Raw genomic sequence first — 19,923 nt, 5'->3', positions numbered from 1 at the left:
CTGTCCCACTGTGACCTCGCGTCGCCACATCTGCGTCGTTGGTTCCCCAGAGATCACACTGACCGTCCTTTATTATGCACAGAGCATGAGCCACAGAATAGGTGAATCATTCCCTCAGTGAGGCCCGCCCACGGGGAGCAGGCCAGTGAAACCTTATTAAGACACGGCCTTTAAAGGGGTACGGTTGAGTCTAGTGCTTCCAAAGGAAAACACAATAACATCAAACAACACTACGTGGTTAACAGTAGTTCACTCTTCAAAGAGAGACCTTTAGAAAATGTAATAGATATATCGGACATTATTGGCTTATTTCCGATCACTTACCGTGATCAGGAAGACGATCACGGAAGGTGGTCCCCCTCTTTGTGTGGAGACCCCTTGATGGAGCGGTCCGGCTGTCTGCATCCTCCAGTGGGAGGCCCTGACCCCTCCCTCCCCCCCCCCCCATCAATGCATTCCAGTTTGTTGCTTTGGTGCAAAAATGACAGAAGAGTTGAACCCCCCCTTCCCCCCCCCCCGTCGTAAACCTTTGACCCCTAGAGATTGTCAAGCAAACTCAAAGACACAACACAGGGTTTGTTGTTTTTAATCTGCCTCTGGAGTGCTACGTCTCACACACGGGGCGTCGCCCGCCGTCCAGAGACGTCGAGCAAAAGAGTTCCGTCGACGGCGCCGTAGACGACCTGTCCTCCAGGGAGGGGCAGCGGCCTGGGGACCAGGGGGGGGGGGGGTCGGCTGTACCGTCTGTGTCCTCCTCCCGTCCTCCGCTGGATCGGGAGACGCTCAGGGCATGCAGTGAGGGACACAGCGTGGACAGCGGAGAGGGACGGCTCCTTCACAGTTAGGCTTCCAAAGTGCACACACGGTACGGATATCTTAATAACAAGCGATGAGCACGACTTTTCAGAAGGATAAAACGTTTAAAAACACCTTAACACCCAGCGTCACCGACCAGAAGTCAGCCGCTGACTTTATCAAATGTAAAAATAAATAACCTGACAATTCATATTCACAAAGAACATTGGAATTGGATTCACAATATCTACAAATTCACAAGGTAATATTAACACTATTCTGTAGTAGCAAGTAGAATTGCTGCCGTTTAGTTTTAATCGTGTGTTACTAGTCGTCTACTACCTTTGTATGTCTACCCATCAAGACTTGCATCGCTGCTGCAGGGGGATATGTTAGGCATACAAAACATGTGTGGTGTTTAATGGCGGCTAGACTAGCATACATATATCCATATAGTCATATGTGTCTAAGATAGGATGATATAGGTCAGCTGAAGCTAGCTAGCTGTCTAGAGATACAGGTTCTAGCTCAGAGAGGTTCAAATCACGTCCTAACAGAAGGGTAACAGTACAGTAGAGGCTGGTCTACCACCTGCTCTGGGGTTAAAGGTCACTGCCAGGACGCCTTTCCTGTGTCAGATTAAAGAATTATCAGCCTACTATTTTATCTTGCCACAATGCATAATTTTGTTTTTACTTTTTAAAGGAGCCCCTATTTAAACACCAGGCGTGATGTTCAGCCAGTCCCCCATCGGCTCGTTGGCCGCTCTGCCGGTGGCTCCTCCTCCTCCTCCTCCTCCTCCTCCCCCTCCTCCTCCTCCCCCCCCTCCTCCTCCTCCTCCCCCCCCCCTCCTCCTCCTCCTCCTCCTCCTCCTCCCCCTCCTCCTCCTCCTCCCCCCTCCTCCTCCTCCTCCTCCTCCTCCTCCTCCCCCTCCTCCTCCTCCTCCTCCCCCTCCTCCTCCTCCTCCTCCTCCTCCCCCCCCCTCCTCCTCCCCCCCCCTCCTCCTCCCCTCCCCCCTCCTCCTCCTCCTCCTCTCCCCCCTCCTCCACCTCCTCCTCCCCCCCCTCCTCCTCCTCCCCCCCCCCCCCCCCCTCCCCCCTCCCCCTCCTCCCCCTCCTCCTCCCACCCCCCTCCTCCTCCTCCTCCTCCTCCTCCTCTGCTGGAGTAGTGGATCATCCCCTTATGTCACAGTATGGCGTCTATGGAAATGGCTTTTTCTCTTAATGGCTAATAAAGAGGGTGGAACAATAGGGGCCCTTTCTACAGCTCACCACCGCGATGGCCTTTGGATCCCCAGGTCAGGTTGGTAAACAGGTTCTGCTGGAGCGGGGGGGGGGGGGGGGGAGTTGTAATTCTGCTATCGACAGACAACAAGTCCTTTGGTCACCCACAACAAAACAATGTTCTAGAAATATCGATTCAGCCCTGAATCCAATCTTGATTCAGCCCTGAATCCAATCCGATGATTTGTTCTGTCACCACCTGTGCATCTGGTTGTTTACAAAACGTTTGATCTGCATATTTTTGACGATCTATTATATGACTGATAATGGCTCACGAGGATGTCACTATACTGACGACACAGGGCCGATACATCTAGAACTTCACTGATTCTCTTTCTCCTGCACTCAAAGTGTTCCAGGTTTCTCCTGGTTTCTCCAACAGGCCTATGAGGTGGACTGATATGATATTGACATGAGTGTTCTCCTGTTCTGTATTTTGAAGAGAGACCAGATTCAGCCTCTTGTCTGTACTGTTCGCTGACTGAACCCTAATGGAATAGAAGCCAGCGCTAAACGATGTACAGTCTCACAGCCACACTGAACTCTGAAGACGGAAAAGGAGTCGAAACGGTCCAAAAGAAAACATGGAAACACGATGGAATGATGTTTCATAAAAGCCTGAGTTTTTAACTTGTAAGAACCACTTTTAAATGTGTCTGAATGCATCTTGATTTCAATATAGAACTGCAGTACTAACAAAGAAAAAGAGAAAGGTATACTTGTTAATGTTTTATAATGGATATGGAAACTACCACAGTCATGGAACTATACTAATTATAAATGTATTTTGTGTATGTATTGGTTGGCTTGATTTTACAGTTAAACTCTGGATCAAACCCAGATTAATGTTGGTTGGCCTCGCTAAGAAGAAAGAAAAAGCAAAATAGTTGATTTCTAAAAACCCTTCCGTGAACGGACGTGTGTACGGAGAACTGGGATAACCAATGGGAATACTGGGATAGCCAATGGGAATACTGGGAATCGATGGAGAAAAAGATAACCTCACTGGATCTAGGAATCATTAAAGACGGAACTGGGGTACATGACGAACATTAGTCCTAAACCCTAGAACATCAACACCATGATCATGATCATGATCATCATCATCATCATCATCATCTTCATCATCATTATCATCATCATCATCATCACCTTCATCATCATCATCATCCCCATCATCATCATCATCATCATCACCTTCATCATCATCATCATCATCATCATCATCATCATCATCATCATCCCCATCATCATCATCATCATCATCATCATCATCATCATCATCATCATCATCCCCATCATCATCATCACCTTCATCATCATCCCCATCATCATCATCATCCCCATCATCATCATCACCTTCATCATCATCATCATCATCATCATCATCATCATCATCATCATCATCATCACCACCAACACCATCACCATCATCACCCCCCCCCCACGGTGACTGGGAGTTGGCCGATGTACCCCCATGGGACCCATGGAGGACGGGCTTCAGGCTAGCGTGGGGCGAGCCTCATGTCCTCAGAGCGCCTGGAGGGGGGGGTCAGCGTTGGGGTCGTGGGTCGGCATGACGACATGCTTCGTAACTAAAATGTGACTTTTTTTGTGTTAGCCGAAAAAAAGCAAAACACAACACAACGGAAACAAGACGTAATGCGCGGAGAACAGTCGAACACCAGCGGTACGCGGTCGTACAGGGCGACAAGAGGACGTCTGAGGGACACGGAGACATGACTGAGAACCAGGCATGGCTGCGACATGGACCAACGCAAAGACATGAAAACCAACCACACAGAGTCCATTCACCAACCAATAGAAACACAGAGTCCATTCACCAACCAATAGAAACACAGAGTCCATTCACCAACCAATAGAGACACAGAGTCCATTCACCAACCAATAGAAACACAGAGTCCATTCACCAACCAATAGAAACACAGAGTCCATTCACCAACCAATAGAAACACAGAGTCCATTCACCAACCAATAGAAACACAGAGTCCATTCACCAACCAATAGAAACACAGAGTCCATTCACCAACCAATAGGAACACAGAGTCCATTCACCAACCAATAGAAACACAGAGTCCATTCACCAACCAATAGAAACACAGAGTCCATTCACCAACCAATAGAAACACAGAGTCCATTCACCAACCAATAGAAACACAGAGTCCACTCACCAACCAATAGAAACACAGAGTCCATTCAACAACCAATAGAAACACAGAGTCCATTCACCAACCAATAGAAACTCAGAGTCCATTCACCAACCAATAGAAACAGAGAGTCCATTCACCAACCAATAGGAACACAGAGTCCATTCACCAACCAATAGAAACACAGAGTCCATTCACCAACCAATAGAAACACAGAGTCCATTCACCAACCAATAGGAACACAGAGTCCACTCACCAACCAATAGAAACAGAGAGTCCATTCACCAACCAATAGAAACAGAGAGTCCATTCACCAACCAATAGAAACACAGAGTCCATTCACCAACCAATAGAAACAGAGAGTCCATTCACCAACCAATAGAAACAGAGAGTCCATTCACCAACCAATAGAAACAGAGAGTCCATTCACCAACCAATAGTAACAGAGAGTCCATTCACCAACCAATAGAAACAGAGAGTCCATTCACCAACCAATAGAAACACAGAGTCCATTCACCAACCAATAGAAACACAGAGTCCATTCACCAACCAATAGAAACAGAGAGTCCATTCACCAACCAATAGAAACACAGAGTCCATTCACCAACCAATAGAAACAGAGAGTCCATTCACCAACCAATAGAAACACAGAGTCCATTCACCAACCAATAGAAACACAGAGTCCATTCACCAACCAATAGAAACAGAGAGTCCATTCACCAACCAATAGAAACAGAGAGTCCATTCACCAACCAATAGAAACAGAGAGTCCATTCACCAACCAATAGTAACAGAGAGTCCATTCACCAACCAATAGAAACAGAGAGTCCATTCACCAACCAATAGAAACACAGAGTCCATTCACCAACCAATAGAAACACAGAGTCCATTCACCAACCAATAGAAACACAGAGTCCATTCACCAACCAATAGAAACACAGAGTCCATTCACCAACCAATAGAAACAGAGAGTCCATTCACCAACCAATAGAAACACAGAGTCCATTCACCAACCAATAGAAACACAGAGTCCATTCACCAACCAATAGAAACACAGAGTCCATTCACCAACCAATAGAAACAGAGAGTCCATTCACCAACCAATAGAAACACAGAGTCCATTCACCAACCAATAGAAACACAGAGTCCATTCACCAACCAATAGAAACACAGAGTCCATTCACCAACCAATAGAAACACAGAGTCCATTCACCAACCAATAGAAACAGAACATCACAGGGCAGGCACCAGGGTCAGAAAAAGGAAAGCAAATTGTGTGTGGAGTGATTAATGTTCTTAACACCGTCTCCCGATCCGCGGGAACCAGGAGCTGAGATTCATCAGGTGGACTTCAGTCTGAGGTAATGGTTTATCGTCTTCATCATCATCTTCATCACGGCCTTCTGACTCGGTCACGATGCGAGCCACAGAGACTAGGATTCATGGGTCTGTTGTGAGCCAGACCGTCGCTATCCTCTCAGAAGCTAACGGCTGCTATCCCTCGCCGCGGAAAGGGTCGCCCGCCCCCCCCCCCCCGTCACACACGGCGGCCCCCGCTGGGAGGAGCACCAGGGCGGTCAGGTCGCTCAGCACGCTGCAGATTAACCAGGTGGCTGAATGTGCATTCATGTACTGGAAATGCATTGGTGTCTGCTCAGTGTGTGTGTGTGTGTGTGTGTGTGTGTGTGTAGATAGGAACAGAGTGTGAATATGGGTGCCCGTGGGTATATGTAAGTGTCACCTTGTGTGTCTGCCCATCCGTGTGTGTTTGTGTGTACCAGTGGGTTTGTAAGTGTGTGTTTCTCCATGCGTGTGAGTGCGTAACCTTCCATGTGTGTGTGTGTGAGTATGTATGTGTGTCCATCCATACATCCATCCATCTTTGTGCCTGTGTGTGTCTGTGTGTGTCTGTGTGTATCTGTTTGTGTGTGTCTTTGTGTGTTTGTGTGTGTGTGTGTGTTTGTGTGTGTGTTTGTGTGTGTGTGTGTGTATCTGTGTGTCTGTGTGTGTGTGTGTGTGTGTGTGTGTGTGTGTGTATCTGTGTGTGTGTGTGTGTGTGTGTGTGTGTGTGTGTGTGTGTGTATCTGTGTGTCTGTGTGTGTGTGTGTGTGTGTGTGTGTGTGTGGGTGCGTGTATCTGTGTGTGTGTGTGTGTGTGTGTGTGTGTGTGTGTGTGTGTGTATCTGTGTGTGTGTGTGTGTGTATCTGTGTGTCTGTGTGTGTGTGTGTGTGTGTGTGTGTGTGTGTGTGTGTGTGTGTGTGTGTGTATCTGTGTGTGTATCTGTGTGTGTGTGTGTGTGTGTTTGTGTGTGTGTGTGTGTGTGTGTGTGTGTGTGTGTGTGTGTGTGTGTGTGTGTGTGTGTGTGTGTGTGTGTGTGTGTGTGTGTGTGTGTGTGTGTGCGTCCTGCTCCTGGGTGAGTGTGTCTCAGGAGCCTCCCACTTTGGGAGCTCCGACTAACTCCACCCCCCGAGCCAGCGGGCGGAGGGGGAGCGCTTGTTTACTCGGAGCCCGGGGGTCCTTGGGGGGGGGGGGATGGGGAGCCCCAAAAGGTAAACGACTGGACTGGACTCATGGGAACAGAGCTAATGTTGGCCCGCAGCGACACACACCCACACACACACACACGCACGCACACACACACTCACACGCACGCACACACACACACACGCGCACACACACACACACGCACACACGCACACACCGACACACACACATACACACAAACACACACACACGCACACACGCACACACCGACACCGACACACACACACACACACACACACACACACACACACACACACACACACACACACACACACACACACACACATACACACACACACACACACAAACACACACACATGCACACACGCATGGGTACACACATACATGCCATGCTAAAAAGATCAAAGTTGAATGGAAAATGAAAGCGCATACACAAGGTACGCACAACACACACGCACACAACGAACACACGACAAGATGGGCAGACACACACACATACAAACACATACACACACAGGCAGATTGGAGCCACACACACTGACACACACACACACACACACACACACACACACACACACACAGACACAGGTCCGGACTCAGAGGGGCGTGGCCTCCCGGCGGCCCCGCCCCGGCAGCCAGGGGGCCGCGGCGCGTCTCAGTTCTGGTTGTTGGCGTTGATGACGGGGGGCTTCCTGTTGACGTAGGTCGCCCAGTACACCAGGTTGAAGATGAAGAAGAGCACAGGGAAGATGATTCGGGAGATCTTGTCCACCTTGCTGACGCGGTTGTAGGACTTCTTGGCCTCCAGGTAGGGGTCCTCCATGCCCCGGAAGTAGTTGTTCTTGGCGCCGGCGGAGGCGCTCTTGGCCACGGTGGTCAGGCCCTGGTCCTTGGCCACGTTGATGGCGTAGGTGGTCCCCACGATGTTGAACTGGTTGTTGGCCTTTTTGGACAGAGTGGCGGACTCTCTTCTCTGGAGGGGGAGAGGGGGGAGAGGTTAGCCCCAGCTCGCTGCCCCCCAACAACACTTCCATTTGGACTCAGTAGAGGAAATAGAAGCACCACAAGACGGGACACACGTAGAGAACAAAACAGGGCCTAACCATATCTTTAATCCTGGCAATGTTACTCTGAAAGGGCTCCTGAAAAGACAAGTAGAAAAGAAAAATAGGTTTTATCATTGATGTCCAAAAACGACCAGAAACTCAGAGACTCAAATGAATGTCATCATCACAGAACAGGTGTGGAGTAATATGATTGTACTGGTGCCACGGTGACCGCTTATATCAAATGAGCAGAACTCATACACTCACATGAATGACCACAACACAGGACAGGTGTAGCATAATATGATCCTACTGGTTCAACTGCTGGCATGGATTAAGTTAATGAGCATGTTTAAATGACTGACTCCCTCTCTATTATCACCAGAAATATGCAATTAGCTATGCTAGATATGCTAATTACAAAATGGAAATAGGCAGGGCACTTAAAGGGCCCCTATTACAGCACCAGGTGTGGACGAGCCATTACGAGCAATTTCAAAATCCATCCCTTTGTGACATCACAATGTGGGGGCGTCCATTTGGCTGAAAGGAGTCGATGGACTGGAGGCTGGAGTCCGTCTGTCCGTCTGTCCGTCTGTCCGTCTGTCCGTCTGTCCATCTGAGCGCACGCGCCCACTCATGACTCAAAGGGATTGGATGTTGACACGGCTCGGCTCGCGACGGCATCCCCGTCAGACCCTGAGGTGGAGCGAGGGCCCCTAGGGGACCCTGAGGTGGAGCGAGGGCCCCTGAGGTGGAGCGAGGGCCCCTAGGGGACCGTCCGGCCATAGATCCAGCCTCCGGCCAGAGGAGAGGGAGGGGGTGCTGGACGTGGGGGCGGGGGGTGAAGGTGCGTGGGGGCAGCGCCCCTGCCGCTGCGCCGCCGCGCGATGCTATCGCTGAGGTGTAAATCTGGGCGGCGGTTTGATGGATCGCCGGGCGCCGCTGCTTTTGTTTCTGGCTGACGGGGACAACACTTTGGGTGGTGCCCGACAGCGGGTCACACACCCGCCGGTTCATCCATCACCACGCCGGGACCCTCCACCCGTCTGCTGCCCCCACACCTCCCAGCGTTGTCCCGGGAAAAGTTTGACTTTGGGTGTTTTTCCCGGTTTGTTGTGGCGCGACGGCGAAGCCTCATCCTAACGTCCTCTCTTGTCATCCACTCCTTGTTAATTAGGGGAACTAATTCCCCTGCGCCCCCCTTTTGGAAACGCAGCAGAGGCCTCCCTCAGGGTGTCATGGAGCGCTGTGTCCTTCCTGCAGGCGGGAGCGCTGCTTCTACTCGCTGAAATAGAATCAGCCCAGACTGCTTCTACCGGCTAAAATAGAATCAGCCCAGACTGCTTCTACCGGCTAAAATAGAATCAGCCCAGACTGCTTCTACCTGCTAAAATAGAATCAGCCCAGACTGCTTCTACCGGCTAAAATAGAATCAGCCCAGACTGCTTCTACTCGCTGAAATAGAATCAGCCCAGACCGGCTGAAATAGAATCAGCCCAGACTGCTTCTACTCGCTGAAATAGAATCAGCCAAGACTGCTTCTATCGGCTAAAATAGAATCAGCCCAGACTGCTTCTACCGGCTAAAATAGAATCAGCCCAGACTGCTTTATCGGCTGAAATAGAATCTGTCTCCGTGGTTTTGTGTTGGGTTAAGAAGATGAATAACGATCTGGATCTTTTTCATCCCTGACAAAAAACGGCCCCTTAAAAAAGAGCTGACATCACAAGACGTCCCGACGTTTCACGGCTCTGATCGTCTAGCCACTCGGTGAGGAACGGTGGGGAGGTTCTGCCAGTGCGTCCCGCCGTCTGTCCCCCCCCCCCCTCCTCATCGTCCTCCTCTCCCCTGAACACGTCCTTGCAAAGTGAGCTGTCTATTAATACCTCAACAGCAGCTGGCCTTGACATTGGATTTGACACTCCTGCAGATGATAATGACATTTGAATGCATTGATTGTTTTGTGTGGAATGAGTTGGTTGGAAAATGTTTTCAATGACCCTTTGAGATCTATCTCATAAAGAGAGAGAGAGACGGAGAGAAGGGGAGAGATGGAGGGAGGGAGAGGGATGGAAAAGAGAGGGAGGTAGAGAGGTAGGGGGAGAGAGGGAGGGAAGAGGTAGGGGGAGAGAGGGAGGGAAGAGGTAAGGGGAGAGAGGGAGGGAGGGAAGGAGGGAGGGAAAGTCATGGATAGAAACAGGGGGTTGAAGAGTGAGGGGATGGAGAGTAAGGGAGACAGCTAAAGAGGGATGGAGAGTTAGAGAGAGAGAGAGAGAGAGAGAGAGAGAGAGAGAGAGGGAGAGAGAGAGAGAGAGAGAGAGAGAGAGAGAGAGGGATAGAGAGAGAGAGAGAGAGAGAACGAGAGAGGGATAGAGAGAGAGAGAGAGAGAGAGAGAGAGAGAGAGAGAGAGACGGGGAGAGAGAGAGAGAGAGAGAGAGAGAGAGAGAGAGAGAGAGAGAGAGAGAGAGAGAGAGAGAGAGTTAGAGAGAGAGAGAGAGAGAGAGAGAGAGAGAGAGAGAGAGAGAGAGAGAGAGAGAGAGAGTGAGAGAGAGAGAGAGAGAGAGAGAGAGAGAGAGAGAGAGAGAGAGAGAGAGAGAGTGAGAGAGAGAGAGAGAGAGAGAGAGAGAGTTAGAGAGAGAGAGAGAGAGAGAGAGAGAGAGAGAGAGAGAGAGAGAGAGAGTTAGAGAGAGGGGGGGGATTACGGCAGACAGTTGAAGAGAGGAAAGGTGAGCAGGAGCCTAAAGAGTAATGTAGGCTGTGTGTGTGTGTGTGTCTCTCTCTAAAGAGTAATGTAGGCTGACGTCTCCTCCTGGAAGAGCAGATTATTTTCACTAGATATAGATTTTGTCTTTTAATTTAACCGGGCTGCAGAGCCCTTCATCACGGCGACGTCTGAGATCAGCATTAAGAGAATATAACTAATAACATGTCCTCCGCCTCATTTAGGAGCCAGTTGATTAATCCGTAAGCTTCATCCCTCCGGATGGATTCATCTCCAATATACGCGCTGGCAGTCATTCGTTATCATAACGAGTTAATTACCGGAGATTGGATAGTTGTCAAGTGTGTGACAACTATAAGGGGCGGAGACAGCCGGCTGTCATTATAATTGAAAGCCAATCAAATCACGCAAAGAATGACTGAACCAAGAAGTTCTTCAAACTTTCCTCAGAATGAGCCAATGAGAAGGCTGCCTCAGGTTTTCCGAGGCTTTTTTGACTCAACCCTGCAGGCGATGTCTTTACACAGGGCTAAATGGTGGTTATTTTACAACATGTATCTGCACCAAAGGCTGCATTGTGCTATCATAACTAAGTAACCATGTCTTCACAAATAAATGCAGGCTTATCTCTTTAAGAGGAAAACATTGTTGGTAACACTCAGAACCTTTTGTGCGCACTCCCAGCCTGCAGGGCTCTGGGTTTGGTCGTTGACCTTTACAATGTAGTGTCGTATCTCCTGGCAGAATGGGTTCGCTGCGTCTCCTCTTTGTTTCCGATGTGCTTTGGTGTTTTGGTGTGTGTGTGTGTGTGTGTTTGTGTGTGTGTGTGTTTGTGCGCGTGTGTGTGTGTGTGTGTGTGTATGTGTGTGTCCTGCCGTGTGAGTGTGACGGTGTTTGGAGACAGCCGCTGATTTGAGGACATTTGCATAAGAGTTGATTGTGAAACAATGGAGGCTGTGGAGTCTGAGGCCCCGCCTCCACACGGCGAGGGACAGCGGGGACAGCGGGGGGGGGGGGGGGGGGGGGGGGGGGGGGGGGGGGAGGAGTCAGGAGGGGGAACGCCATATTCAGGACACGTCTGTCAAGTCCTCTTTGTTCGTGTTCAGGTAAAGGTGAATTAACTTTGTGTATTTCTATTGGATCTTTTATAGTAGTATAATGTAGTGGTTACCATCCTTCCTCTCCCCTGTCTCCTACCTCTGTCTCCTCTCTCTGTCTCCTCCCTCTGTCTCCTCCCTCTGTCTCCTCTCTCTGTCCCCTCCCTCTGTCTCCTCCCTCTGTCTCCTCGTCTGCCTCCTCCCTCTGTCTCCTCCCTCTGTCTCCTCCCTCTGTCTCCTCCCTCTGTCTCCTCTCTCTGTCTCCTCTCTCTGTCTCCTCCCTCTGTCTCCTCCCTCTGTCTCCCCTCTCCGTCTCCTCCCTTTGTCTCCTCTCTCTGTCTCCTCCCTCTGTCTCCTCTCTCTGTCTCCTCTCTCTGTCCCCTTCCCTGTCTCCTCTCTCTGTCTCCTCCCTCTGTCTCCTCTCTCTGTCTCCTCTCTCTGTCTCCTCCCTCTGTCTCCTCTCTCTGTCTCCTCCCTTTGTCTCCTCTCTCTGTCTCCTCCCTCTGTCTCCTCTCTCTGTCTCCTCTCTCTGTCCCCTTCCCTGTCTCCTCCCTCTGTCTCCTCTCTCTGTCCCCTTCCCTGTCTCCTCTCTCTGTCTCCTCTCTCTGTCTCCTCCCTTTGTCTCCTCTCTCTGTCTCCTCCCTCTGTCTCCTCCCTCTGTCTCCTCTCTCTGTCCCCTTCCCTGTCTCCTCTCTCTGTCTCCTCCCTCTGTCTCCTCCCCTGTCTCCTCCCCCTGTCTCCTCCCTCTGCCTCCTCTCTCTGTCCTCATGTTGTTAATGACATGCTAACACCATTAGGTTTCCTTTATTTACCCTTAATTAACATCAGCTAACGCAGTAACAAGCATTAGTATATAGCATTAGCATAGGGTTAGGGTTAGTGGGCAATGGTTAGAGGGTTAGGGCTTGGGTTAGTAGGTGAGGGGTTACTCGGTTAGGGCTGGGGTTAGTGGGTTAGGGGTTAGTGGATTAGGGTGAGTGGGTTAGGGTTAGTGGTTTAGGGCTTGGGTTAGTGGGTGAGGGGTTAGTCGGTTAGGGCTGGGGTTAGTGGGTAAGGGCTGGGGTTAGTGGGTTAGTGGGTTAGGGCTGGGGTTAGTGGGTTAAGGTTAGGGTTAGTGAGTAGGGTTAGTGAGTCAGGGCTAGGGTTGGATTAACCATAACACTATATTAGATGGTGTTCCAGTGCAACCAGAGTGACTTGCACGAGCCTTTAACTTGAACCGATATGCCCGTGTTATAGTGTTACCAAATACTACCACTCGGTATCTATGAAGAGATAGAGAAACAAACAAAATGGCTGATCATATGAGCGTCAGACTGGAGCCCTGAACACAACGCGATGGACCCGACCAGACGCTCTCTGACGGAGCTGACCCAACAGAAGACATCCCGGTAATGGTCACTATCAGCCGTTGACCCCTCCAGTGACATCACACCCCCAGTGGGCCCCCCCCTGTTGAAGCAGATTAAGTTTGACCCCGGCGCTTTGCCGTAGCGTCGCTCCACCGAGGAGGTTGTAACGGTGGGCACGCATCTCGCCCGCCTCGACCCACATTTATTTGATTCGTCATGACAACTGCGTGTTCAGCCCCCCGCCCCCCCCCACTGCGACCCCCCCGCGACCCCGCCCAGCGTGAGTCAGGCGGTGGGGGAGGAGCTCCGAGCGTCTCCGTGGCGAGCGGCTCGGGGACGGCGATGTGCTCGGCCGTCAGTCACTCTGAGAGGGAGGCGGACGGTGGTCCTAAGGACCGCCCCCTCCTCCCCGCTACCGGCGCCGCTCACAGAGGACCAAGGGTCAGGGGTCAGAGGTCACAGGCCACAGGGGTCAGAGGTGACAGGCCTCAGGGGCCAGAGGTCAAAGGCCTCAGGGGTCAGAGGTCAATGCCTCAGGTCTGCCCCTCGATCGCGTCGTCAATGGGAAACCAGAGAGACCGTAACCCTCTTACAGAACCCTGCTACAGAGAGACCGTAACCCTCTTACAGAACCCCGTTACAGAGAGACCGTAACCCTCTTACAGAACCCCGTTACAGAGAGACCGTAACCCTCTTACAGAACCCCGTTACAGAGAGACCGTAACCCTCTTACAGAACCCTGCTACAGAGAGACCGTGACCCTCTTACAGAACCCTGCTACAGAGAGACCGTAACCCTCTTACAGAACCCCGTTACAGAGAGACCATAACCCTCTTACAGAACCCCGTTACAGAGAGACCGTAACCCTCTTACAGAACCCTGTTACAGAGAGACCGTAACCCTCTTACAGAACCCAGTTACAGAGAGACCGTAACCCTCTTACAGAACCCCGTTACAGAGACCGTGACCCTCTTACAGAACCCCGTTACAGAGAGACCGTAACCCTCTTACAGAACGCCGTTACAGAGAGACCGTGACCCTCTTACAGAACCCTGCTACAGAGAGACCGTGACCCTCTTACAGAACCCTGCTACAGAGAGACCGTAACCCTCTTACAGAACCCCGTTACAGAGACCGTAACCCTCTTACAGAACCCTGTTACAGAGAGACCGTAACCCTCTTACAGAACCCTGCTACAGAGAGACCGTAACCCTCTTACAGAACCCCGTTACAGAGAGACCGTAACCCTCTTACAGAACCCCGTTACAGAGAGACCGTAACCCTCTTACAGAACCCCGTTACAGAGACCGTAACCCTCTTACAGAACCCCGTTACAGAGAGACCGTAACCCTCTTACAGAACCCCGTTACAGAGACCGTAACCCTCTTACAGAACCCCGTTACAGAGAGACCGTAACCCTCTTACAGAACCCTGCTACAGAGAGACCGTGACCCTCTTACAGAACCCTGCTACAGAGAGACCGTAACCCTCTTACAGAACCCCGTTACAGAGAGACCATAACCCTCTTACAGAACCCCGTTACAGAGAGACCGTAACCCTCTTACAGAACCCTGTTACAGAGAGACCGTAACCCTCTTACAGAACCCAGTTACAGAGAGACCGTAACCCTCTTACAGAACCCCGTTACAGAGACCGTGACCCTCTTACAGAACCCCGTTACAGAGAGACCGTAACCCTCTTACAGAACGCCGTTACAGAGAGACCGTGACCCTCTTACAGAACCCTGCTACAGAGAGACCGTGACCCTCTTACAGAACCCTGCTACAGAGAGACCGTAACCCTCTTACAGAACCCCGTTACAGAGACCGTAACCCTCTTACAGAACCCTGTTACAGAGAGACCGTAACCCTCTTACAGAACCCTGCTACAGAGAGACCGTAACCCTCTTACAGAACCCCGTTACAGAGAGACCGTAACCCTCTTACAGAACCCCGTTACAGAGAGACCGTAACCCTCTTACAGAACCCCGTTACAGAGACCGTAACCCTCTTACAGAACCCCGTTACAGAGAGACCGTAACCCTCTTACAGAACCCCGTTACAGAGACCGTAACCCTCTTACAGAACCCCGTTACAGAGAGACCGTAACCCTCTTACAGAACCCTGCTACAGAGAGACCGTAACCCTCTTACAGAACCCCGTTACAGAGAGACCGTAACCCTCTTACAGAACCCTGCTACAGAGAGACCGTAACCCTCTTACAGAACCCCGTTACAGAGAGACTGTAACCCTCTTACAGAACCCTGCTACAGAGAGACTGTAACCCTCTTACAGAACCCCGTTACAGAGAGACCGTAACCCTCTTACAGAACCCCGTTACAGAGAGACCGTAACCCTCTTACAGAACCCCGTTACAGAGAGACCGTAACCCTCTTACAGAACCCCGTTACAGAGAGACCGTAACCCTCTTACAGAACCCTGTTACAGAGAGACCGTAACCCTCTTACAGAACCCCGTTACAGAGACCGTAACCCTCTTACAGAACCCCGTTACAGAGAGACCGTAACCCTCTTACAGAACCCCGTTACAGAGAGACCGTAACCCTCTTACAGAACCCCGTTACAGAGAGACCGTAACCCTCTTACAGAACCTCGTTACAGAGAGACCGTAACCCTCTTACAGAACCCTGCTACAGAGAGACTGTAACCCTCTTACAGAACTCGTTACAGAGAGACCGTAACCCTCTTACAGAACCCTGCTACAGAGAGACCGTAACCCTCTTACAGAACCCCGTTACAGAGAGACCGTGACCCTGTTACAGAACCCCGTTACAGAGACCGTAACCCTCTTACAGAACCCTGCTACAGAGAGACCGTAACCCTCTTACATAACCCTGTTACAGAGAGACCGTAACCCTCTTACAGAACCCCGTTACAGAGAGACCGTAACCCTCTTACAGAACCCCGTTACAGAGAGACCGTAACCCTCTTACAGAACTCGTTACAGAGAGACCGTAACCCTCTTACAGAACCCTGCTACAGAGAGACCGTAACCCTCTTACAGAACCCCGTTACAGAGAGACCGTGACCCTGTTACAGAACCCCGTTACAGAGAGACCGTAACCCTCTTACAGAACCCTGTTACAGAGAGACCGTAACCCTCTTACAGAACCCCGTTACAGAGAGACCGTAACCCTCTTACAGAACCCTGTTACAGAGAGACCGTAACCCTCTTACAGAACCCCGTTACAGAGAGACCGTGACCCTGTTACAGAACCCTGTTACAGAGACCGTAACCCTCTTACAGAACCCCGTTACAGAGAGACCGTAACCCTCTTACAGAACCCTGCTACAGAGAGACCGTAACCCTCTTACAGAACCCCGTTACAGAGACCGTAACCCTCTTACAGAACCCCGTTACAGAGAGACCGTGACCCTCTTACAGAACCCCGTTACAGAGAGACCGTAACCCTCTTACAGAACCCTGTTACAGAGAGACCGTGACCCTCTTACAGAACCCCGTTACAGAGACCGTAACCCTCTTACAGAACCCCGTTACAGAGAGACCGTAACCCTCTTACAGAACCCCGTTACAGAGAGACCGTAACCCTCTTACAGAACCCTGCTACAGAGAGACCGTAACCCTCTTACAGAACCCCGTTACAGAGACCGTAACCCTCTTACAGAACCCCGTTACAGAGAGACCGTAACCCTCTTACAGAACCCCGTTACAGAGAGACCGTAACCCTCTTACAGAACCCCGTTACAGAGAGACCGTAACCCTCTTACAGAACCCCGTTACAGAGAGACCGTAACCCTCTTACAGAACCCTGTTACAGAGAGACCGTAACCCTCTTACAGAACCCCGTTACAGAGAGACCGTAACCCTCTTACAGAACCCCGTTACAGAGACCGTAACCCTCTTACAGAACCCTGTTACAGAGAGACCGTAACCCTCTTACAGAACCCTGTTACAGAGAGACCGTAACCCTCTTACAGAACCCCGTTACAGAGAGACCGTGACCCTCTTACAGAACCCTGCTACAGAGAGACCGTAACCCTCTTACAGAACCCCGTTACAGAGAGACCGTAACCCTCTTACAGAACCCCGTTACAGAGACCGTAACCCTCTTACAGAACCCCGTTACAGAGAGACCGTAACCCTCTTACAGAACCCCGTTACAGAGAGACCGTAACCCTCTTACAGAACCCTCTTACAGAATCCCAGGGTTCTGTAAGAGGGTTTTGGTCTCTCTGTAGCAGGGTTCTGTAAGAGGGTTACGGTCTCTCTGTAGCAGGGTTCTGTAAGAGGGTTACGGTCTCTCTGTAACGGGGTTCTGTAAGAGGGTTACGGTCTCTCTGTAACGGGGTTCTGTAAGAGGGTTACGGTCTCTCTGTAGCAGGGTTCTGTAAGAGGGTTACGGTCTCTCTGTAACGGGGTTCTGTAAGAGGGTTACGGTCTCTCTCTAACGGGGTTCTGTAAGAGGGTTACGGTCTCTGTAACGGGGTTCTGTAAGAGGGTTACGGTCTCTCTGTAACGGGGTTCTGTAAGAGGGTTACGGTCTCTTACAGAACCCTGCTACAGAGAGACCGTGATCCACTTACAGAACCCCGTTACAGAGACCGTAACCCTCTTACAGAACCCCGTTACAGAGAGACCGTAACCCTCTTACAGAACCCTATTACAGAGAGACCGTGAACCCCGTCTCTGACTGACGGGAACGTCGGGACGGGATCCCAGTGCGTTGTTTGGGTAACAGGGAGGGAAGATGAGCTGGCCGGAGGTGAGTTCAGCCAATCGGTGGAGAGTTTCTTCTAGCACGGGGAGCGCTACGGGGCTGAAGGGTTTTAGAATCCGTTAAAAACGATATCCCGTAATAGCCCGTAATAACTACGGTAACTAAGAGCTGCCTATAGAATACCATGAAGTGAAAAATACACGAAATTCACAGTGCATGAAGTGAATATAAATATCTATAATATATATGTAGACGTATATATATTATACATAAAGACATATAGACATATATAGCTCAATGTCTCATGAAGTGAACATACATGCGTATAATTATTAATATATATCAACTATATATCTTTGCATCTAGGGGTGAATATATATATGAGGATATATCTTATACATCTTTAAATCTAGTGAATATATATGCAGACACATCTTTACATCTAAACGTGAACATGCAGTATATACCTATATATCTACGTTTAGAAGTGCAAAACAAACTAATCTTTTCATGAAGAGAACAAACGTGACATCTGGACGTGAGTGATACACCACACTGCAGGCAGTGAACACTAAACACTGATCTGAACACTGCATGAGGTGAGCACTAAACACGGATCTGAACACTGCATGAGGTGAGCACTAAACACTGATCTGTACAGTGCATGAGGTGAGCACTAAACACGGATCTGAACACTGCATGAGGTGAGCACTAAACACGGATCTGTATGCTGCATGAGGTGAGCACTAAACACGGATCTGAACACTGCATGAGGTGAGCACTAAACACGGATCTGAACACTGCATGAGGTGAGCACTAAACACGGATCTGTACGCTGCAGGCAGTGAACACTCAACACTGATCTGTACACTGCATGAGGTGAAGGTGAACACTGATCTGTGCGGTGTATGAGGTGAAGGTGAACACTGATCTGTACGGTGTAGGCCTATGAGGTGAAGGTGAACACTGATCTGTACGGTGTATGAGGTGAAGGTGAACACTGATCTGTACGGTGTATGAGATGAAGGTGAACACTGATCTGTACGGTGCATGAGGTGAAGGTGAACACTGATCTGTACGGTGTATGAGGTGAAGGTGAACACTGATCTGTACGGTGTATGAGATGAAGGTGAACACTGATCTGTGCGTTGCATGAGGTGAAGGTGAACATCGTTGATGTCTCCGTGGTCGGGGCGGGGGCTCACCCGTATCTCCATGCCCTCCTTCTTGCCGTCCCAAGCCCAGCTCCGCTTGGTGAAGTAGTTGACGGTGGCGAACTCGATGAGGGCGGAGAAGACAAAGGCGTAGCACACGGCCATGAACCAGTCCATGGCCGTGGCGTACGCCACCTTGGGCAGCGAGTTCCGAGCGCTGATGCTCAGCGTTGTCATGGTGAGCACCGTGGTGACGCCTGGAGACAGGACACAAACGCGTTACACAAGTTACACAACGCGTGGTACCTCGCTTTGTGGCCGTTAAGGGGGCGGTGATCCGGGATCAGGATCCTTTCTGAGGGAGCAAAGTCCTTCAAGCTCAACTCTGAATGTGTGTTCAGCTGCTGGAGCACACATCGGTCCACAGAGACAGGTCATTAGGAGCAGGTAGGGGTTAGACAGTAGAGACAGGTCATTAAGGAGCAGGTAGGGGTTAGACAGTACAGAGACAGGTCATTAGGAGCAGGTAGGGGTTAGACAGTAGAGACAGGTCATTAAGGAGCAGGTAGGGGTTAGACAGTACAGAGAAAGGTCATTAAGGAGCAGGTAGGGGTTAGACAGTACAGAGACAGGTCATTAAGGAGCAGGTAGGGGTTAGACAGTACAGAGACAGGTCATTAGGAGCAGGTAGGGGTTAGACAGTAGAGACAGGTCATTAAGGAGCAGGTAGGGGTTAGACAGTACAGAGACAGGTCATTAAGGAGCAGGTAGGGGTTAGACAGTACAGAGACAGGTCATTAAGGAGCAGGTAGGGGTTAGACAGTACAGAGAAAGGTCATTAAGGAGCAGGTAGGGGTTAGACAGTACAGAGACAGGTCATTAAGGAGCAGGTAGGGGTTAGACAGTACAGAGACAGGTCATTAAGGAGCAGGTAGGGGTTAGACAGTAGAGAGACAGGTCGTTAAGGAGCAGGTAGGGGTTAGACAGTACAGAGACAGGTCGTTAAGGAGCAGGTAGGGGTTAGACAGTACAGAGACAGGTCATTAAGGAGCAGGTAGGGGTTAGACAGTACAGAGACAGGTCGTTAAGGAGCAGGTAG

General features: G+C 50.4%; 1 protein-coding gene across 1 annotated transcript in view; it reads right to left on the bottom strand.

The window, feature by feature from the left end:
• Nucleotides 1–7,406: 7,406 nt before the first annotated feature.
• gabra3 (gamma-aminobutyric acid type A receptor subunit alpha3) overlaps nt 7,407–19,923 on the bottom strand; it is a 50,537-nt gene continuing 38,020 nt past the window's right edge. Inside the window, exons 9-11 of the mRNA XM_056594942.1 lie at nt 18,876–19,081; nt 7,855–7,893; nt 7,407–7,724 (exon numbers count right to left, since the gene is read on the bottom strand). Of these exons, the coding sequence (XP_056450917.1) occupies nt 7,407–7,724; nt 7,855–7,893; nt 18,876–19,081 (563 nt within the window). The remainder of the gene's footprint in view (nt 7,725–7,854; nt 7,894–18,875; nt 19,082–19,923) is intronic.

Source organism: Gadus chalcogrammus, chromosome 7 (assembly GCF_026213295.1).
Source record: "Gadus chalcogrammus isolate NIFS_2021 chromosome 7, NIFS_Gcha_1.0, whole genome shotgun sequence".
Classification (NCBI taxonomy): Eukaryota; Metazoa; Chordata; class Actinopteri; order Gadiformes; family Gadidae; genus Gadus; species Gadus chalcogrammus.
This window is presented reverse-complemented; position numbering and strand designations above follow the sequence as displayed.